This window comes from Maylandia zebra, linkage group LG7 (assembly GCF_041146795.1).
Source record: "Maylandia zebra isolate NMK-2024a linkage group LG7, Mzebra_GT3a, whole genome shotgun sequence".
NCBI classification, from domain to species: Eukaryota; Metazoa; Chordata; class Actinopteri; order Cichliformes; family Cichlidae; genus Maylandia; species Maylandia zebra.
The window spans coordinates 13,576,201-13,594,637 of NC_135173.1; the positions used below are offsets into that span (position 1 = coordinate 13,576,201).

Below are 18,437 nucleotides of genomic sequence, written 5' to 3' on the forward strand. Positions count from 1 at the left end.
GCTTTCTAAATTAAAACTTTCTTGCTGTGATAAAAAGCCACTCTGGAAATTTTGACAAAAACTTTAAATTTCGGAGACTAATAACGTAATTCTCAACTGTACATCTGTATCAGCCTTGACAGCCAGCATATTTTTTTAAAAGGTTTTGGAAATATTGCCACCTATGAAAATGTAGACAAAACGCTTGTGAGGCCACTAAAAGGATTTCTAACACTTTGACTATAAGAGCGCCTCATTAATACATACAGATCTTCATTAAAGGCATAATTGATGTGATTGGACGATGACTGTTACTGGTAAGTTCGGCTCTCATTACCATCTTACATATGAGACTGTAGAGGTAAAACAATTTTTATGTAAATTTGAAAAATCATACTACTTAAACTTACACGACCAGAGCTATTACAGCTGTAAGTATTTCAGTGTTCGACAAATTAGCACAGTATATTAATTCATCCTAACAGGCAAACCTAGTGCATCAGTAAGAAATTTCTGTAGTCGTGCAGGTTCACACCATCTTCATCTACTCTCATAGCTAGGTTTCTAGTGAGTCATCCCTGTTCCCACAAATAAAACAATCTTTTGATATATGTTGCATCTCCACACACACCTGCTACAAAGAGCTGTGTTTCCCCACTCACCCACCTCCGGCTCAAAAATAGCTCACCCAGAGAAGACTATGAAATACATTTATATGCATTACAGCCTACATGCTAATTTCTTGGGATTCAACCAACACACTCTGTTGACAATCAACTCAACAAAGAGATTAAATGAGAAAAGCGTAGCAGTGCCTCAGCATTTAAACATTTGTTCTCTCAAAAAATCCCCAGGTCATGTGTTTTCTGTTAAATTTCAAAGTCTTCCTGATGCTGATTGGGACCAGATTGAGTACTCTGTAGTGGTTTTGGATGACATGTTTCCCATAACCCCTTGAGAATCGACTGTGTTTGAAAATTCTTCGGCCTCATGGTTCAAGCCATTACGAACAGTGTCAGCTTTCAAAACACGTCGAGGACTTTTAAGATCACTTAACATACACATAAACACAAATATACCTTCAGCACCTCTGTGATAAAGTCAAAACACATTAAAACAATTCAAATAAACACAGGTATTCACTCACCAGCATCACCCATGGAAGTGAAAATGTTTTCGGTCACGTTCATAATCGTATCCGTGGCCTGGTCATAACGTCCAATAGGCTCGCCGCAGCTGGCATAGTGGCGGACGTGCTGCAGGAGGTCGCTGAGAGCCTGGCTCACCACACCAGCTGCTGCCCCAACTTGCTTCAGCAGCTCACCGTCGTCGCTGGCCGAGCGGCAAGCTTTAACGCAGGTTTCCACGGAACGGTCCACCAACTTCCCGGCCTCGACAAGCTGCTCCTGACACACTGGGGAGCTGATGGTTGGGCTCACCACCTGCACCACACACAGATGTTGGCAGAAATAGTCAAAGGAAACAAAATAGAGACATTTTGAAGACACAAACTGCATCTACAATTAATCTTACCTCATCTAACCAAATGCAACAAGTGAGGCTTTAAAATAAAACATATTGCTACATATATACGGAATACATTTCTTTAGTTGCTATTTAAAGAATTCAACAAATACAATGATGACCTGCTTCAATTGGATAAAACATTAGTATTACATATTTTTTAAATATGTCATATAAGTCCCATATATATTTTTTTTGGATCATTTTCTGGTTAATAGTTTGTCCTTTACCTACTGGGCTGCTGAGACGAACAAGTTTTACATCAGTACCTTAGTGCAGGCGACCAGCTGTGAGGTGGACAGGGCACACTGAGTGGCAGCTGCAATCACCCGGTTCTGCAATATGGTGTCTTCGGCCACCTGGGCCACGTTCTTGGCCTTCAGGACTAACATAGCAGCTGCATTGGCCACTGCTTTTGCCAGATTCATCAGGGTGTCCTGCAACATATTAATCAATGTCCTTCACTGAAACACAGCGCAGCTGCAAACATGTGACTGATGGGATCAGGAAAGTAAATGTTTTCATATTTTTTCAATCGATATAGAGTGATTACTGCACAGCTAATGCATGTGGAACAAGTGTAGCACATAACAGAAAGAGATAAATGGTTAAGAATTTTAGGCAGCACATCTGTGCTACTATGTATAGCAAATGGAATACAAACTATGTTAATGTAACAGAAGAACACTGTCTCAAGGTCAATGAGAACAAGACCGTGGATGATTTATGAGCCCTCTTCTCCAGGCATTAACACCAAAGAGAGTGGTATAAAAGCTGCGAGAGGACATCTAAACTAAGGTGTATATGGCATGTAAATGAATTTCAGAGTAAGAGAATAAATTAGGTAGCTAGAGAAGGCTACTGAAACGGTGCTGTTAGTGGAGGTCTGGAACAATGCATTGCCACTTTACTACTAAAAGCTCTCCTTCTGACACTTTGTTTCAAATCCACATAAAGTGAGGGTCTAATAATAAAGTCTGAGGTGATTACATAAGTTTGTATTGACATTTTTAAAGAGAGTTCAGAAAATGTGTGTGCCTTCCTGTTTGGCCAGCAGTGTCATAGAAACAGTGAGGGGGTGGCGTCCAACCTGGAACTTCTCATCAGTCTCGCCCTCCCCCATGTGACGGAGCAGGTCCCCGCTGGCTTGTCCAATGCTTCCTGCTGCCGTCAGCACCGTCTGCCTGGGCTGTATGGGAATGACATCATCACATTCATTACACAGGCTTGGCTTGCTCTCACAGAGGCTCCCATGAATTATCCAAACAGAATTTAGGATCAAAAAAATCATCCCCGTAAAACCTTCTGTAATACATCTTTGCTGGGACACAGATTAAAAAAAAATGCAGTTCAAAACTGTGTGTGCCTTTGTGACTACTGCGATTACAGATAAGGATGAGGTCCAAATCACTACAATAATCAGCAGGTGCCTCACCTCTGCGGCTGCGGGCTCAACAGATCTGAGCAGATCTGACACAGCTCCTGCCAGCATCCTGGCAGCACCCATGAGCTTGTGTCCACTGCCCACCTCATCGTCCATTAATGCCGCAAGCAACTTAACACCCTTAGACATTTCCGTCAGGTTGGAGGAGATGGTGGTGATGGCGCAGCCCACTGCTGTGTAGTCAGTTTCTGTCGGCTCACCTGCAGAGGATGGATAGCCATCATTACAAGCTAATCGGGTTACATCTCTGCTGTGCATCTTAATATGTTATGCTGTTGCCACCTTAATTTTGCTAAGCCACGGAGAAGCTTGTGTTTCACATGCTGCAACAAGCACATCAGTGCCAGTGCTGTAGCTTGAACCCATTTGAAATGGAAGATGAGCACGCTGACAAAAACGCTTTGTATTAGACAGAGAAGCTAGCATACGTGCAACCAAACAGATGGCAAGGTAAGATTAAAACCAAGCAAGAGGCTGGCTGAAACCTGACTGGCATTGCGCCAAAAATCATGAGGCGCTGAAAGAGACACTGGCAGTAAACTCAGCTTCAGGACAACAAGTTCAAGATTTATGAATCATAGAAATATTTTTGAGGCAAAATTGAGACATACATTTTAGTTTTAATACCATCTCAGTAACGCCGACTTGGAAAACATATTGATTTACACCATTTGCACTATGCCCAGTGCAGACTTCAGAAACCAAAGCTCATATATAGAAATTAATAAAACCAGAAAATAATAACATATGCCATCCCTTGTTTTTTCTTTTTTTAGTTATTTAGCATTTTCCCAGGCACTCACCTGCAGTGAGATTGACCACAGATGCTGTTCCAGCAGTGATGGCATCAACCTGAGAGTGGATTTCATGTTTGGATTCATCCACTTTGTTCTGAACCCAAACCCTGGATGCCTTTTGGTGGAGGAAAATGAGAGCTATTGGCATTCATCGTAGTGTGTGATTTTCAGCTCATATCAGCTTTCTTTCACAGGATTAAAGGACTAGGCTAGTACAACACCTATGGCTTTGGAAACACTCAAGCATTAAATACAGCCTCCACATTTACAGTCAGTCCTACATCCTAATTATATTTGAGATATTTGATGGACTTTGATGTGATTAGAATGCTTGATTCTTTTTAAGCCATCTTTGCTTTGCAAATCCAGAGGCTGTAATATCAGAAAGCACACAATCTCGAGTGTTAGAAAAGCACAACTCAAGGGATTGCTAGGATTGTGGGAATGTGGTAGAGTGCACCATCTATGCATGGTGCAACTGTTCTGAAATATTTTCCACAACTGAAGTAACTGGTTGTAATATGGCTCACCAAGTCATGGCCCAGTGGAGGCAGATTATCGACATGTCCCAGGTCAGCCTGGGCCTGCTGCACAGCCTGCATACTGCTGTTGATGGTCCCCATCAGGGCCTGCTGGGCTAGACTCTGACAGCAACAAACAACACAGACACAGTGTTTGCAAATGGCCTAACAAAAGGAGTCTGATTGCAAGATTGTGAAACTTTCTTGATCAGATTTCTTTAGGTCGCACATTTTTTCCTAAATGGCCCACAGGTTGGAAGCTACAGTTTCAGTTACTATCTGAATCAAAGCAAAAAAGAAAAGAAAAAACAGACCAGCATGTTTGTCAGCGCTTACTCACCAGTGGAGGCATGTGTCCTCTGTGCATTTGCCCTGTGGTGATTTGCTGCTGAGCAGAGGGCATAGTACCCATATTGAAAGTGTCAGGCCCGCCAATAGACCCAGACCGAATTATACCTGGAAGGGCTACCGAGCCGTGCTCCACACGGCCTACCCGATTGAACTGCTGCTGCAAAATTGTGGACCTTATTAAAAAATAAAAAGAAATAGAAAGCAGTAAGAAGAATTTTATAATTAATCACACCAAAACATTAACTTTATGTATTGTAAATAGACCGCATATTTGTAACATTTTTCAGTCTAATTGACCACTCAACGTACTTCATACTAGAAGCCACATTCACCCATTCACCTACATTAGGAGCACTGAGGTTTGGATCAAAACACCGACCATATGATTAGTGGCCAACCCACACTGTTTCCCAAGCCACAGCTGTTCCCTATGCACATTATATACTTGTACATGCTGTTGTGGTCAGAAGGTTACTTACACTCATCATGGGCATGAATGTCATAGTAACTTTGGCCTTCAAATGGTTTCTTTGAAGTGTTTTTTGTGAAGAGGAGGAATTGTAGATTTCTAAGTTGGGAAGGCCTTTTGGACCCGTTTCTAAACAACTGCATATTTAAAGATCATCATTTCAAACAAATTTCTGAACGAAGAAGAAAGAAGAAACAGCCACTTCACAAGCGCATGGCACAACATAGAAGAGCCACCTCCACGGGACAAGACTCAGCAGTTCATCTGCATCTAAAGGACAAAGGTCACTCTTTCGAGGATGCCAATGTTCACATTTTGGACAGAGAGGACAGATGGTTTGAAAGAGGAGTGAAAGAAGCCATTTACGTCCACTGTGAGCGACCATCTTTGAACAGAGGCGGTGGTTTACGACACCAACTGTCTGCCATCTATAATCCAGTTTTGAGATCCTTTCCCAGACGCCTTAACGCCCACTTTATTTTCTGATCTGGTGAAATGATTTAGGTTCTAGTTCTAACATTTAGTCTTCTTAGTTTCACCTCCGAAGACCCGAACTCTTTCATGGCATGCATTTTTAATTTCTCTTTGCTATTTGGGCTGATTGGGACCTGATGATTGTGTAAAAACAAAGAATTATCTTTTTACTCCATTTTGTAAAGGGCCTGATATCCACATATGAGGACATTCGTTTATAAATTTCATTCGAACAGTGGCAGTATAATGTCCTTGTAAGTGGATATCAGAGCAAAATGTAGTATTGTGGTCCAGACAACCCAAAATGTGATGTCCGCATATTTGGACGCCAGGTCCTAGGACGTTAATGATGTTCTTTCTGCTTGTGAGTTTTGCTATTTATATTCCTGTTCGTTAGTACTGTAAGAGTGTTACACACTCATTGTCTCATCTCTGAATAGTCAGCCTTTGTCTCTGTATTTGTTTACCTTTGGTCTTTGTCCAGTTTCATGCCAAGATCATAGGGCGTATATGTTTATCTTCTCATCTGTCAGGCTTTTAATCTGATCTTCTATCACATAAATTTACGTGTACGTCTAGACAAAATTTAAAAACTAAATTACTTGCATATGTAGGCATTTTAGAGTAAACTTTTCCCTTGTATTACTCAGGAGGATCTTTTTAAATAACTCTTCAAAATGATAATGTGACTGTTTCTAACTGAAATGACAAAAATGACAGAATTATAATTAAAACAATTATCACGCACCAACAACTGCTCCCACAGTACGCAGGCAACGTCAGAAGAAATACTGTACAAAAAAAAGTGTTTTCATGCCTAACTCAACAGATGCTCCTGACTCCACCAGTTAATTACGGCTTGTTTTGAGAGGCAGCAATTATGTTTTTGTACTGAGAACCACAACATGAGTCAATTGGTCCACAAGCAGCAGGAATATGATGCCCCATTCTGCCAGAGCGGTTTCACTGACAGCCATGTGGATTTCCAGTGATAACAAATTTCCAGATTCTGTGTGACAGAGCCCTAGTCCAGCTGCTTTACCTCGATTTCCATCAGTCACTGAGCTACACTGGAAAATCTGGACAGACAGAAACCAAATAGGAAAAAAATACCTGACTAAAACAGCTTCTAGCAAGCTGTTTCTTTTTTTCTTTTTTTTTTTACCGGTGTGATATCTTGACCTCCAAATGATGCAACGTTTTTTTCCAAAATAAAATTATATTCTAGTAGCTTTACCCTGAGGCAGCTTTTATAAAAATCACACAACTACCCATTTAACAAATTGTATTCTGGGGTATCGAGAAGAGCATTAATGTTATTGTCTCAGGTATAAAGTGCTGTTTTTTGTGTTTAATTCTAACATCATGTCTCTCGGGGAGTACACTGCTGGGCAGGCAGAAATGTAATTACATGCACAATTAAACAGTAAGCTTTAAATTCATGAATAACTAGACTGTGTGAAGAGAATCACAATGGTCAGCATTTTTATACACTAGATACTACTCACTTCTTAGGGGAAACTGATTCCTCCAGCATGGTGGATTCCTCATCCCCCTCAAGGCCAAAACGATCCTTACTCTGCTTCTGCAGAGCGAAGTTTAACAGACACCAGTGAATACCGTGGGCCGAATATGTGAAGAGGTGGATGTATCTCATATTGATTCAGATAGATATGTGTTTTTATTTTATTTTCAACTACTTGCCTTTTTAAGAATGATGTCAATATAACCAGCAATGAGTTGGGATATCTGCTCTCCCTCTGTAGTCTGGACAGAGTAGTAGCTTTCCTGGTACTCTCCAAAATCCTTCGTAATGCAAGGAAGAGTCCAAAGATTCAGGGCAAGACAAGTTAGTCATTTGAAATTATTTTATAGTAACATCTACCCAAGACTGCAGAAATACTCTATTCGTGATAAAACCCTTACTATCTGTGCATAGATTAAAAAAAACAAACAAAAAACCCTTACTGGGGCTGAATAAACATGGCAGTACCTTCCTCATTTCTGCTCTTAATGAAAAAAAAAAGTGACATGCTTCCACGGAGCATCCGATTTCTCCAAAGAGCTGATTAAAAATGAGATGTAGTGAATCTGAAAACTGCTCACTTCAAAGCGTTCCACAGAAACACGTGGGCGAGTATTCTTCGTTTAAATCAATGTTGGCAAATATACCTCAGAGTACTTTGCATAATCTATTAATCTTTAAATGGAGTAGACCCTTTCCAGTACAGAAAGAAAACAGCCAACAGCTGGTAAAGAAAATTGAAAAAGGTTTCAGATAAATAAAACATTCAAACACAGTCTCCCCCCGGGTATCTATTGTTAAATCAGAAGAAATAGCCGGCTAGCAATGCCAAAAACCATTCAATATTGCAGTCTGAGGTCTCTACAATTTTTAGGATTCTGTTTGTATTGGAAAGTGAAGAAAAATGGGGGAAAGAGCAAAGAGTTGTATGTATCACACTCTGCATACAAATAATGCATAGGACTAGAAGTGTATATAACAGCACACTCTAAGTGGAGCTGAGGACACAGTACCAAGGTGAAACTCTTAGGGGAGGCTGCCCATCTCTTGACTGTTGTCAGTGGCCATTCCTGCACCACGTCCTTCGTCTTCTCATCCACCCGCATCACTGACTCTTTGGTTATCCCCAACAGCCGCGGGACCAGCTTATTTTTACCCTTCATCTTTTCCTGTCAAGTAAGAAAACATCAGACGACATTTATGTCAGTGCTTAAACACCTACACAGATGATTCATTCAAGGCGCAAATGCAAGATCATTGTTCCGTTCTCCCGATGCTGCCGTAATACACATGGCTGTGTCTGTGGCTTGAAGCCCCACTTGGAGGAGGAGAAGGGCAGCTGCGAAGTGACCCAGCAGAGTTCAGTCTTGTTTAACTGCTGCTTTATTGAGCAGGGTCTCCACAGACTGTCAGCACAGCAACATGCTATTCCACCAGCTCTCTGTCTGACCAGCTCCACTGCCCCACCACTATCTGCCCACTGAAAATCTATTACAGCTCACTTGAGACGCCAAGCCTACACTTGGCTCCGCTCCAAGGGGAATAGGAAGGACAAAACAAAAATTAGCAGTGAGCAGAGACGGGGAGTGCAGACTGCTCATGTTTAATGTGTCCAATCCTTTTGTTGTTTTTATCACAGGGTCAAAATGAAAAGCCCTGAGAACCACACAAAGGCCAATAAGTAGAAGAGCTTTTCAAGCTCACTGCTCTTAAACACAAGGACAGATAACATTATCCCAGTGATCATGATATCTTTGTGCAAAGGTTTATTAAAAACTTCCATTGTTTTAGGGTACGCCACCTCAATGTTATAATTACCAAAGCCGCATTCAAGCAGGAAGTGTGGTATTCTAATCTCAAGTGGAAAGTATAATATCATTTCAAACTGCTTAACCTTGGTTATCGGTTAGGGAAAATATGCTTCTTACTTTTCCCCCACGTGACACACACACATACTTACAGTAAAACAAAGCTTTTCGCCCTAAAACCTGCAGTGATTAGACACTCATAGGTGAGAAATGGAAGGTTACATTAAATGCTCCAACAAAGCCAGGCCTATGCTTTTGCCCTTGCAAGCGTCAAGAGCAGAGTGCAGCTGGAGTGAATTATTTAAGAGTCTTGAAACCTCCATCACTACATCTCCTCATCGAGCACAGACAGCGCTCGCACACATAGATGCACATGCACTCTTCCATGCACACAAAGATAATTTGAACCCTGCAGTGTACTTTAACTATGGGGCCAAACATTCCATTTATCGTCCATTAAGACCCCAGCAGACAACTGCACATTCACTCTTTTCCCTCTTTCCTGCAAGTCCGTAGCCAAATGGGCCGCTGTCAGAGAGCTTTAATAATACCTGCTGCAACTTTATCCCATTCACATGCTGCACTTCCATTCCACTTTTGTGTTTGCCAAAGCAGAACAGAGCAGAATTGCTATTGTCACAAGTATTTCACGGCGCTGAACTCCAAGCGCACACGCTTCCACTCCGATTCTGACTCTGATTTGTTGTGATAATGGGGCTTTTTGGTGTTTTCAGCAAGCTCTCATTCCTGTGTGACAACACTCTGCATATTGGGGCAGCTTTCTGGTCGTAGCTGCCACTCTTTAGAACAAAAGCATTGCATGCCTGTATCATTAAATTAACATTTGTTTTAGGTTTTAGTTTCATATCGCTGGACTGCATTTTTTACTAGCACATTTAGTAACAACGGGGAAAGAAACAAATACACCAGTTTAGCCAGATTATTTAAAGCTTTACTTAAATAAGTTAAATCTAAAAGGTATAACAATCCCTCATCAACTGTAACTTATGAAAGACCCAATTACAATTAACCTTATTTTGTGAGAAGGTGAGGATATTTTTATTTTAATTGTATAAAAATGTATTTTTTGGGGGGAAAAAAAGCCTGCTAACGCTTACCTTCACGAGAAAGAAGGACACTCCATATGTCTGGAGGGACCTAGCAAGCTTCACATACTTTACTTTTCCTTCTATCTCAGACATCTCTCCACAGTTTTTATGTTCCTGGAAAACAACAGTTACATTTCCAACTTAAACCTATCAGTACATATGTAAATATGCTTGAAATGTCATGTACTGGCTGTTATGTAAGTATTTTACACCTCAACAGAGAACACACTACACTTTTTGCATGCTGCATTTGAGAAGTGTAATGTACATACTTGGAATATTTTCTTCTCGGCCCCTCTCTGCTTGATATACTCTTTAGGTAGGAACTCCTTCAGGCTACGGAGACAAATGACATTTTAACTGGTTTCAGCTACAGGCATTTCCTTTTTCTAACATACCTCTAATTATGAGGTCATTTTTGCCTTACTGCCTACATATCAGGAAACAGTTGTAACAGCTGACATCACCCCTGAGCTTTCCATGGGAGGAAATCCCTGAAGTAACAACCATTACTGATGGAAGGGAATAGCTACCATACAGCTGAAATAAGCCTGTGTATAAAAGTACAGCATGTGCTAAACAAGTATTCTGAATCTTCGTATCAAGGCATCTTCTTCATAATAAAAACTTACTCCAGGAATCCAGGCTTGTGCTTGTGCTCCACGTGGGGTCCGAACTGGATCTGAGCCTGGATCCCCGCAAACTCACATGCTTTATCAAAGGAGACAGGGTGGGATCCATTCAATATATCATCTCTAGCCTGGAGGAGACATGAAAAGAGGTATGGGTGGATAAGTGTAAGGCAGTAACACACATCCAGGAAATAGACCACGAAGACACGGGAATGCTCCACAATTCACCCAAACAGAGCTCTCCAATGAACAATTCATTGTGCGCTTTGCGTGCACTGTTGCATCAAGAATGAAGTCTTCTAAGTGACTAAGTGCATTTCTAGAGAATATACATCATATCTCAGACTAAGGCACACAGGGGAGCCAAATAAAATTTGTTTGTGACAATGAAAGCAATTCTGGCGGCTTTCAAATGTAACAGTTTCGAGTATTTGTCATCACACTCAGTTATGTGTTATTAAAAAGGAAAGGATATCGCAAAAATGCACCAGTTTTTCACAGTACCCGTCTGCATCACAGAATGGTCCTCAGTATGGTGTTAAGCAATCTAATGAAGGATTTTTTTTTAACCCTTATGTCTGTTTGGTGCTACTGAGATGTCATTTATGATTCAATACATTTTCAGGCTCTTTATAATATGTATACCTTTTAGGGTGACACAGAAGCAGAAGCCTTTCTGTATAATGCTTGTACCTGTGTGCTCCAGGGGGCAGTCAGCTTTGCCCCCTGCTCTCTCTCTTTCGAGTTCACTGTAGCAAATTTAATCGCCGCAAAGCTGAGAGGCCTTGCTGGTGATAGAGGCTCCATCCATGCTCTTAGCATTAGCATATCAGTACACAGCGTGGACTTGATACATTCTTACGTCCCATTACATCAATGAAACACTAAGCAGCAGCTCACTGCTGTAATGAGAACAACAATCTCCTCTACTCACAATCAAGTCTTTTCCCAAGTGCAATTCACTGTGGAGTACATAAGCTCTTGCTGGACACAGAAGACACTCTAAAATTAGCCCTCACACATGCCATTCACTCCGCTACACACTGTTCACTGTACACCGAGTTTTCCTTCGACCAGTTGGTTCACAAGTATTTAGAAAAAATATTTAGGTGGCAATTGCACCAGACGATCATGGAGAGGTATTACAATGTGTAAAGCATAGTTCATCCATCCATCCATGTGTGTGTGTGTACTGGTATTTATTAAGTAAATAACAAATTCATGTTTTTATACCTAATTTTGAGTGGGTATGTACACTGGAGTTGTCTGATAAGTCAGAAATTAATCAAGCGTAACATTAAACAACTAAAAGAAGTAATTAATTAGAAAATAATAAGATGCTTTACAGTTTTTTCTGCTATTTTGTAAAACAGTAAATTTGAAAATTCATTCATAACAACCATAATTATATTTTAGCATTAAAAATATACATTTCATTAGACGTTGCGCATTCTGGTTGATTAACCGTTAAAGAAACATAAAAAATAATCTTGCTAATTATTTTTTGCTGTTAATTTAGAACAGCTGTGGCATGCACATGGTATTTCATTTATGTTTTTATTTAATTTTTCTTTAAACAAAATCTGATTTAGAAAAACTTAATGGGGTTTCATATCAGTGGATACTAAACCCTTACTTAAATGAAAGTGAAGGTTGACTGCAAATCCAAAGTATGCTCTTCACTGTTCCTCAACGCAATGAGATAAGGGAGTCAATATTCAGCAGAGTAAATGTAACAGCTGTCACTCAGCCAGAAACCAAAGTGGGTTCATCCTCAATTGCTGTTTTGGCTCAGAAATGATGGCTCGACTCTCAAATAATCATCAATCAGAATATTACTGTTGGATAATATAACTTGTATAGTGAGGTAAATATCTGGTGTCACTGTATTCAATGTAAATACAGCATGCTGTTTAGCCTGTAGTCGTTTCATTGTGTTCGTGCATTACTGGAAATTGACAGGCACACAGCTGCATGTGAGCTAGTGATGGCAAATTATGAATGAAGCTGATTTTTATGCATTTCATTACTAGTTTTATACTTTCTGTAAGAGCTGACCATTGATAAAGAATTAATTGACAGTGGCTGATTTCAGATTAATGGTCACATTAGGCACAGAACCAGTCGGATAAATATTATACCATATTTGTAAAAAGGCAACAGAGTGAAGACAGACCCCGAATTTCTCGAAGCAGATATGGTAAGTGATACAAGAACTGGTTTTAGTGAAGCACAAGACATCAGAAGCTGTGACACATACAGCCTGAGGCAACAACGCTGAGGTCAACTGTTCCACTCTGGCCAAGCAGAGCAGACAGCACACATAGCCCCAAAAATAAATGATGGCAAAGGTATATAGTCAAATAGCAGTGCTTGACTGAAATATTAAAACCAGTTAAAAATAATGGATTCCTTTTTCCTCTTCTCTTTCTATATGTATTGTGCGGTAAAGGTTGAATTGACCCCTAAAATATATCAAGTCCTGAAGACAAATTCTTAACCTGACCCTGTGCTGAAATATGCCAACTTTTGACACATGTAATACATCTGATTAAGTGATCAAGGGTTAAATGTAAAAGCAAAACTCAGTGGGTGATACTATTGCTATGGAGATTTATGCTGGTTTTAGGATAAATACAAAGGGAGCGGTCAAGTGGTAAAGAAGATTACTCTTTTACTGGCAGAGCTTTCATTAATGTTTGTGTGAGAGTGCGTGTGCGCGCGTGTGTGTGTGTGGGCATAATAGGGTGTTTGAGTTTGAAATCATGTAAGCTTAAAATCATGAATACATATATGAGATCACTGCAAATATGCAGGAGGGTCCTGTCAAATAGTGACCAGCAATGATGTCATGAACTACATGAACAGTTACACAATAATAGTACAGAGTTTCTAAGAATTGCTGGAATTATGAATGACAGAGGGCGAAGAGGAACATTTGTAGGCTAAAAAAAATTCAAAAAGGAACACTGAGAAAGAGCAAGAGCAGCCTGTGGTATGATCCACTCTTCTGGCTGTGTTCGGTCTTTTTAACACAATGACAAATTAGAGCTCCTGCCTTGTGCCGAGCCAAGTGCGTGCGCGCGTCTGTGTGTGTGTGTGTGTGTGTGTGTGTGTGTGTGTGTGTGTGTGTGAGAGAGAGAGAACGCGGGAAAGATAGATGGGGGAGGGCAAGGGCAGGGGGCGGAGTTGTTATTGTGAAAGGAAATATGAGCCTGTGTTGAGAGGAGAGCATGATACACACAGTGTTGTAATGTGTGCCAGGGTAACAGGGTGGGGATGTATGCGACTGTCAGAATGTGTAAGCGATGGAAAGGGAGTGGAGACAGAGAAACTGCAAAATAAGGAAATGGAGGGTACAAAAAAATAGAGGCAACAACAGGAACAGACAGATAGAAGGGAGGAGAGCATCTGTAGCAGACAGAGAGGGTGGATGGCAGGATGTCAATTCTGAACATATTCAAGAACTTCCAAGGAAGGAGGAACTGAAAAGACGGGAGAGTCAAATATAAATAACTATATATGTATAGATACATTTCAGCTGCGATATACATCTCTGCTGCTTTCAGAGATTATGCATTTTTGTGAGGGGGAGCATCCAATGCATTAACACTACTCTCGAGCTCTCCCTCAATCTCAGAGGGTACATCTGTACAGTATGTGTGTTTGTCTGGGCACTCCACACCCTGCTGTTCATCTCCAGATGTCAGTGGGGGGATTTCCTCCCTACTGGCTAGTGATGTGTTTCTGGAGTACATGTCTGTATATAGAAAAACATGTTTATTTGTTATTTGTTTACAATTAAAAGGTGATTTAAAGCTGCAATAATCAATATTTCATAGAAATAGTGGATTTTTAATAAAAGCCTTGTTTGTAGTGACAAACCCTGACAGGCTCTGTAGTTCCATTCAGCTTAATGGAGCATTTTAGCTTCTTTTAATTCCCTGTTTTGTTTTATACTGTGTGCGAATACTCTGCTTTTGATTTACGCTCGCTGCTCTCATCAGTGAAAGCATTTAGCATCAGCGTACATGCATGCTGATACCAGAGCCATTCCCCGAGCTGCTTCACGTCCTATTAATTCCATTGTACGGAAATTGGCGGCATTTTGTCCAGAGGCTTGCAGCGCAGTCCCTCAGTAAACAGGAGTGAAGGGAGTTAAATAAATAATAATTTCTTTGTGCAAAAAGGGCTACAGTTTATTTCATATTTAGCAAATGTACACCTAATCTTTAGAATTAAAATAAACCAAACAATGCTAATCTCATTTTGTTTGTTTTGGTCTGACAGGAAAACCGAAATTTGCACATAAAACCGTATCATTCTTGTAACGGATGAACGGTTGCTTAAGGAATTAACACATGACTTCTGTCGACAACACATGATGTGTAATGTACTTGCATTTAGGCGAAAGTGCTAGCCACTGCACTCCAGTGGTATGCAAATGTTAGGTGTATAATTATGTAGCATGTACAACATGCTGTTGCTTGTCTAATGTGTGAAACCTAAATGGCTCATCCCATAAAGTGGTTTGTAGTGTCCCTGATAGAAAAAGAAAGGTATTTTATTAGTTTAAAATACCTTAAAAAATCTCAAACTTGAGCTATACTGCCTTAATCACATCTCTCCAGTTTTTTAATCCCATGAATGTTACATTTCATAGGGGGCACTACAGTGCTGCAGTGGTTAGCACTGTGTTCTCAAGAAGGTCTTGGGTTTGAATATACAGTGGCTTGCAAAAGTATTCGGCCCCCTTGAACTTTTCCACATTTTGTTACATTACAGCCACAAACATGAATCAATTTTATTGGAATTCCACGTGAAAGACCAACACAAAGTGGTGTACACGTGAGAAGTGGGAAAAAAAAAATCAGACATGATTCCAAACATTTTTTACAAATAAATAACTGCAAAGTGGGGTGTGCGTAATTATTCAGCCCCCTTTGGTCTGAGTGCAGTCAGTTGCCCATAGACATTGCCTGATGAGTGCTAATGACTAAATAGAGTGCACTTGTGTGTAATCTAATGTCAGTACAAATACAGCTGCCCTGTGACGGCCTCAGAGGTTGTCTAAGAGAATATTGGGAGCAACAACACCATGGAGTCCAAAGAACACATCAGACAGGTCAGGGATAAAGTTATTGAGAAATTTAAAGCAGGCTTAGGCTACAAAAAGATTTCCCAAGCCTTGAACATCCCACGGAGCACTGTTCAAGCGATCATTCAGAAATGGAGGGAGTATGGCACAACTGTAAACCTACCAAGACAAGGCCGTCCACCTGGACGAGCTGCAGAGATCTACAGCTCAAGTGGGGGAATCTGTCCATAGGACAACTATTAGTCGTGCACTGCACAAAGTTGGCCTTTATGGAAGAGTGGCAAGAAGAAAGCCATTGTTAACAGAAAACCATAAGAAGTCTCGTTTGCAGTTTGCCACAAGCCATGTGGGGGACACAGCAAACATGTGGAAGAAGGTGCTCTGGTCAGATGAGACCAAAATGGAACTTTTTGGCCAAAATGCAAAACGCTATGTGTGGCGGAAAACTAACACTGCACATCACTCTGAGCACACCATCCCCACTGTCAAATATAGTGGTGGCGGCATCATGCTCTGGGGGTGCTTCTCTTCAACAGGGACAGGGAAGCTGGTCAGAGTTGATGGGAAGATGGATGGAGCCAAATACAGGGCAATCTTGGAAGAAAACCTCTTGGAGTCTGCAAAAAACTTGAGACTGGGGCGGAGGTTCACCTTCCAGCAGGACAACGACCCTAAACATAAAGCCAGGGCAACAATGAAATGGTTTAAGTCAAAACATATCCATGAGTTAGAATGGCCCAGTCAAAGTCCAGATCTAAATCCAATCGAGAATCTGTGGTAAGATCTGAAAACGCTGTCCATCTAATCTGACTGAGCTGGAGCTGTTTTGCAAAGAAGCAAGGATTTCAGTCTCTACATGTGCAAAGCTGGTAGAGACATACCCTAAAAGACTGGCAGCTGTAATTGCATCAAAAGGTGGTTCTACAAAGTATTGACTCAGGGGGCTGAATAATTACACACACCCCACTTTTCAGTTTTTTATTTGTAAAAAATATTTGGAATCATGTATGATTTTCATTGTCTGTGAAGGTTCTCAGTCATCCAGGTCATCGTAGTCAAAGGAGCTTGCAAAGAAAAGTGTCTGGACTTCTTTAAGTTGCTTGAAGACGTTTCACCTCTCATCCGAGAAGCTTCTTCAGTTCTAAGGTCAAATGGTGGGGAGTCCCAGATTTAAACCTAGTGGGAGTATCCCCCCAAAGAGGGACAAAAGGACCCCCTGATGATCCTCTAATAGCCTGAGCCAAGGTGGGAAACTGGGCGTGGGTCCCAATCAGCCAGAGTTTCGGGTGAGCTCATTGTGAAACCTGGGCCCACCTTATCATGCGAATTCCTGAGGTCAGATGGCCCAGGATGTGAGTGGGCGTTAAGGCGTCTGGGAAGGGAACTCAAAACTGGATTATAGATGGCAGAGAGTTGGTGTCGTAAACCCCCGCCTCTGTTCAAAGATGGTCGCTCACAGTGGACATAGATGGCTCTTTCACTCCTCTTTCAAACCATCTGTCCTCTCTGTCCAAAATGTGAACATTGGCATCCTCGAAAGAGTGTCCTTTATCCTTAAGATGCAGATGGACAGCTGAGTCTTGTCCTGTGGAGGTGGCTCTTCTGTGTTGTGCCATGCGCTTGTGAAGTGGCTGTTTGGTCTCTCCAATGTAGAGGTCTGGGCATTCCTCGCTGCACTGTACAGCATACACCACATTTTTGAGTTCCCTCCCCAGACGCCTTAACGCCCACTCACATCCTGGGCCATTCATTCCACTTCTCACGTGTACACCACTATGTATTGGTCTTTCACGTGGAATTCCAATAAAATTGATTCATGTCTGTGACTGTAATGTGACAAAATGTGGAAAAGTTCAAGGGGGCCGAATACTTTTGCCAGCCACTGTACTGGGAGGGTTGGGAGTCTGCTTGTTCTCCTGGTTTCGTTAACTGGCAATTCTAAATTGGCTGTAGGTGTGAATATGAGTGGTTATCTATCTGTGTTAGCTTTGTGACAGAGTAGCAACCTGTCCAACATGCACCTTGGCTTTTGCCCTACGACAGCTGGGATAGGCTCCAGCCTGCCTTAAATGAATTGGATAAGTGGAAGAAAGTGAATGGATGGATAGAGCTCTATCAGACCGTATTCATTATGCATTGTGAGCAATGCCAAGCAAACAGAAAGTTCTGAATAACTCTGTCCTACTACTATTTATAACTTTTTCTGCCGCAGACATTAGCCAAACAAAAATATTACTTTCATCATCCGGTGATCAAACTTTCCGTGTTGTTGTGCTGTTGTATTGTAAGAGCGAAGAAACAAGTCAAACCTGTCGGGACCACATCTAAGCTAACCACATTTCAGTCTGTCGGGGCCTGGTCAGAAGTTACAGGCACAAAGACGACACAGTTATTGGGTCCTGTGTCTGAAATATTTCATATGCTTGGTTATTATGGGCCTTACATTGGGGGGGGGGGGGGGGGGGGGGGGTTCGGGTCTCTCTCTTATTGTTCTCTCTTTTGCTATCTTATTATAAAGATGTGTGTAACAGGTTTACCTGAACATAGAGCAGGTTTAGCTGAACAGGATCCCGTGAATCCACATTCTGGTCTGAATAGAAGAACTTGCGCCTGAGCAGTAGAGTCTCGCTTTCCTCCACCCCCTGTTCTCTGAATGTCCTGCTGTGGTCCAGCCAGTTCACTGCCCAATCAATACACATGCTCCAT

The 18,437-nt window shown here is 41.3% G+C and overlaps 1 protein-coding gene across 3 annotated transcripts in view; it reads right to left on the reverse strand.

Moving 5' to 3' along the window:
• The window catches only part of tln2b (talin 2b), a 96,001-nt gene that overhangs the window by 32,673 nt on the left and 44,891 nt on the right, over positions 1-18,437 (reverse strand). For all 3 annotated transcript variants that reach the window (XM_004553150.6, XM_076885793.1, XM_023152456.3), the window contains exons 6-19: positions 18,269-18,411; positions 10,634-10,761; positions 10,274-10,337; positions 10,011-10,115; positions 8,098-8,253; positions 7,264-7,365; positions 7,068-7,144; positions 4,606-4,789; positions 4,275-4,388; positions 3,751-3,859; positions 2,939-3,147; positions 2,594-2,692; positions 1,773-1,940; positions 1,127-1,421 (exon numbers count right to left, since the gene is read on the reverse strand). In XM_004553150.6, the coding sequence (XP_004553207.1) occupies positions 1,127-1,421; positions 1,773-1,940; positions 2,594-2,692; positions 2,939-3,147; positions 3,751-3,859; positions 4,275-4,388; positions 4,606-4,789; positions 7,068-7,144; positions 7,264-7,365; positions 8,098-8,253; positions 10,011-10,115; positions 10,274-10,337; positions 10,634-10,761; positions 18,269-18,411 (1,953 nt within the window). The remainder of the gene's footprint in view (positions 1-1,126; positions 1,422-1,772; positions 1,941-2,593; positions 2,693-2,938; positions 3,148-3,750; positions 3,860-4,274; positions 4,389-4,605; positions 4,790-7,067; positions 7,145-7,263; positions 7,366-8,097; positions 8,254-10,010; positions 10,116-10,273; positions 10,338-10,633; positions 10,762-18,268; positions 18,412-18,437) is intronic.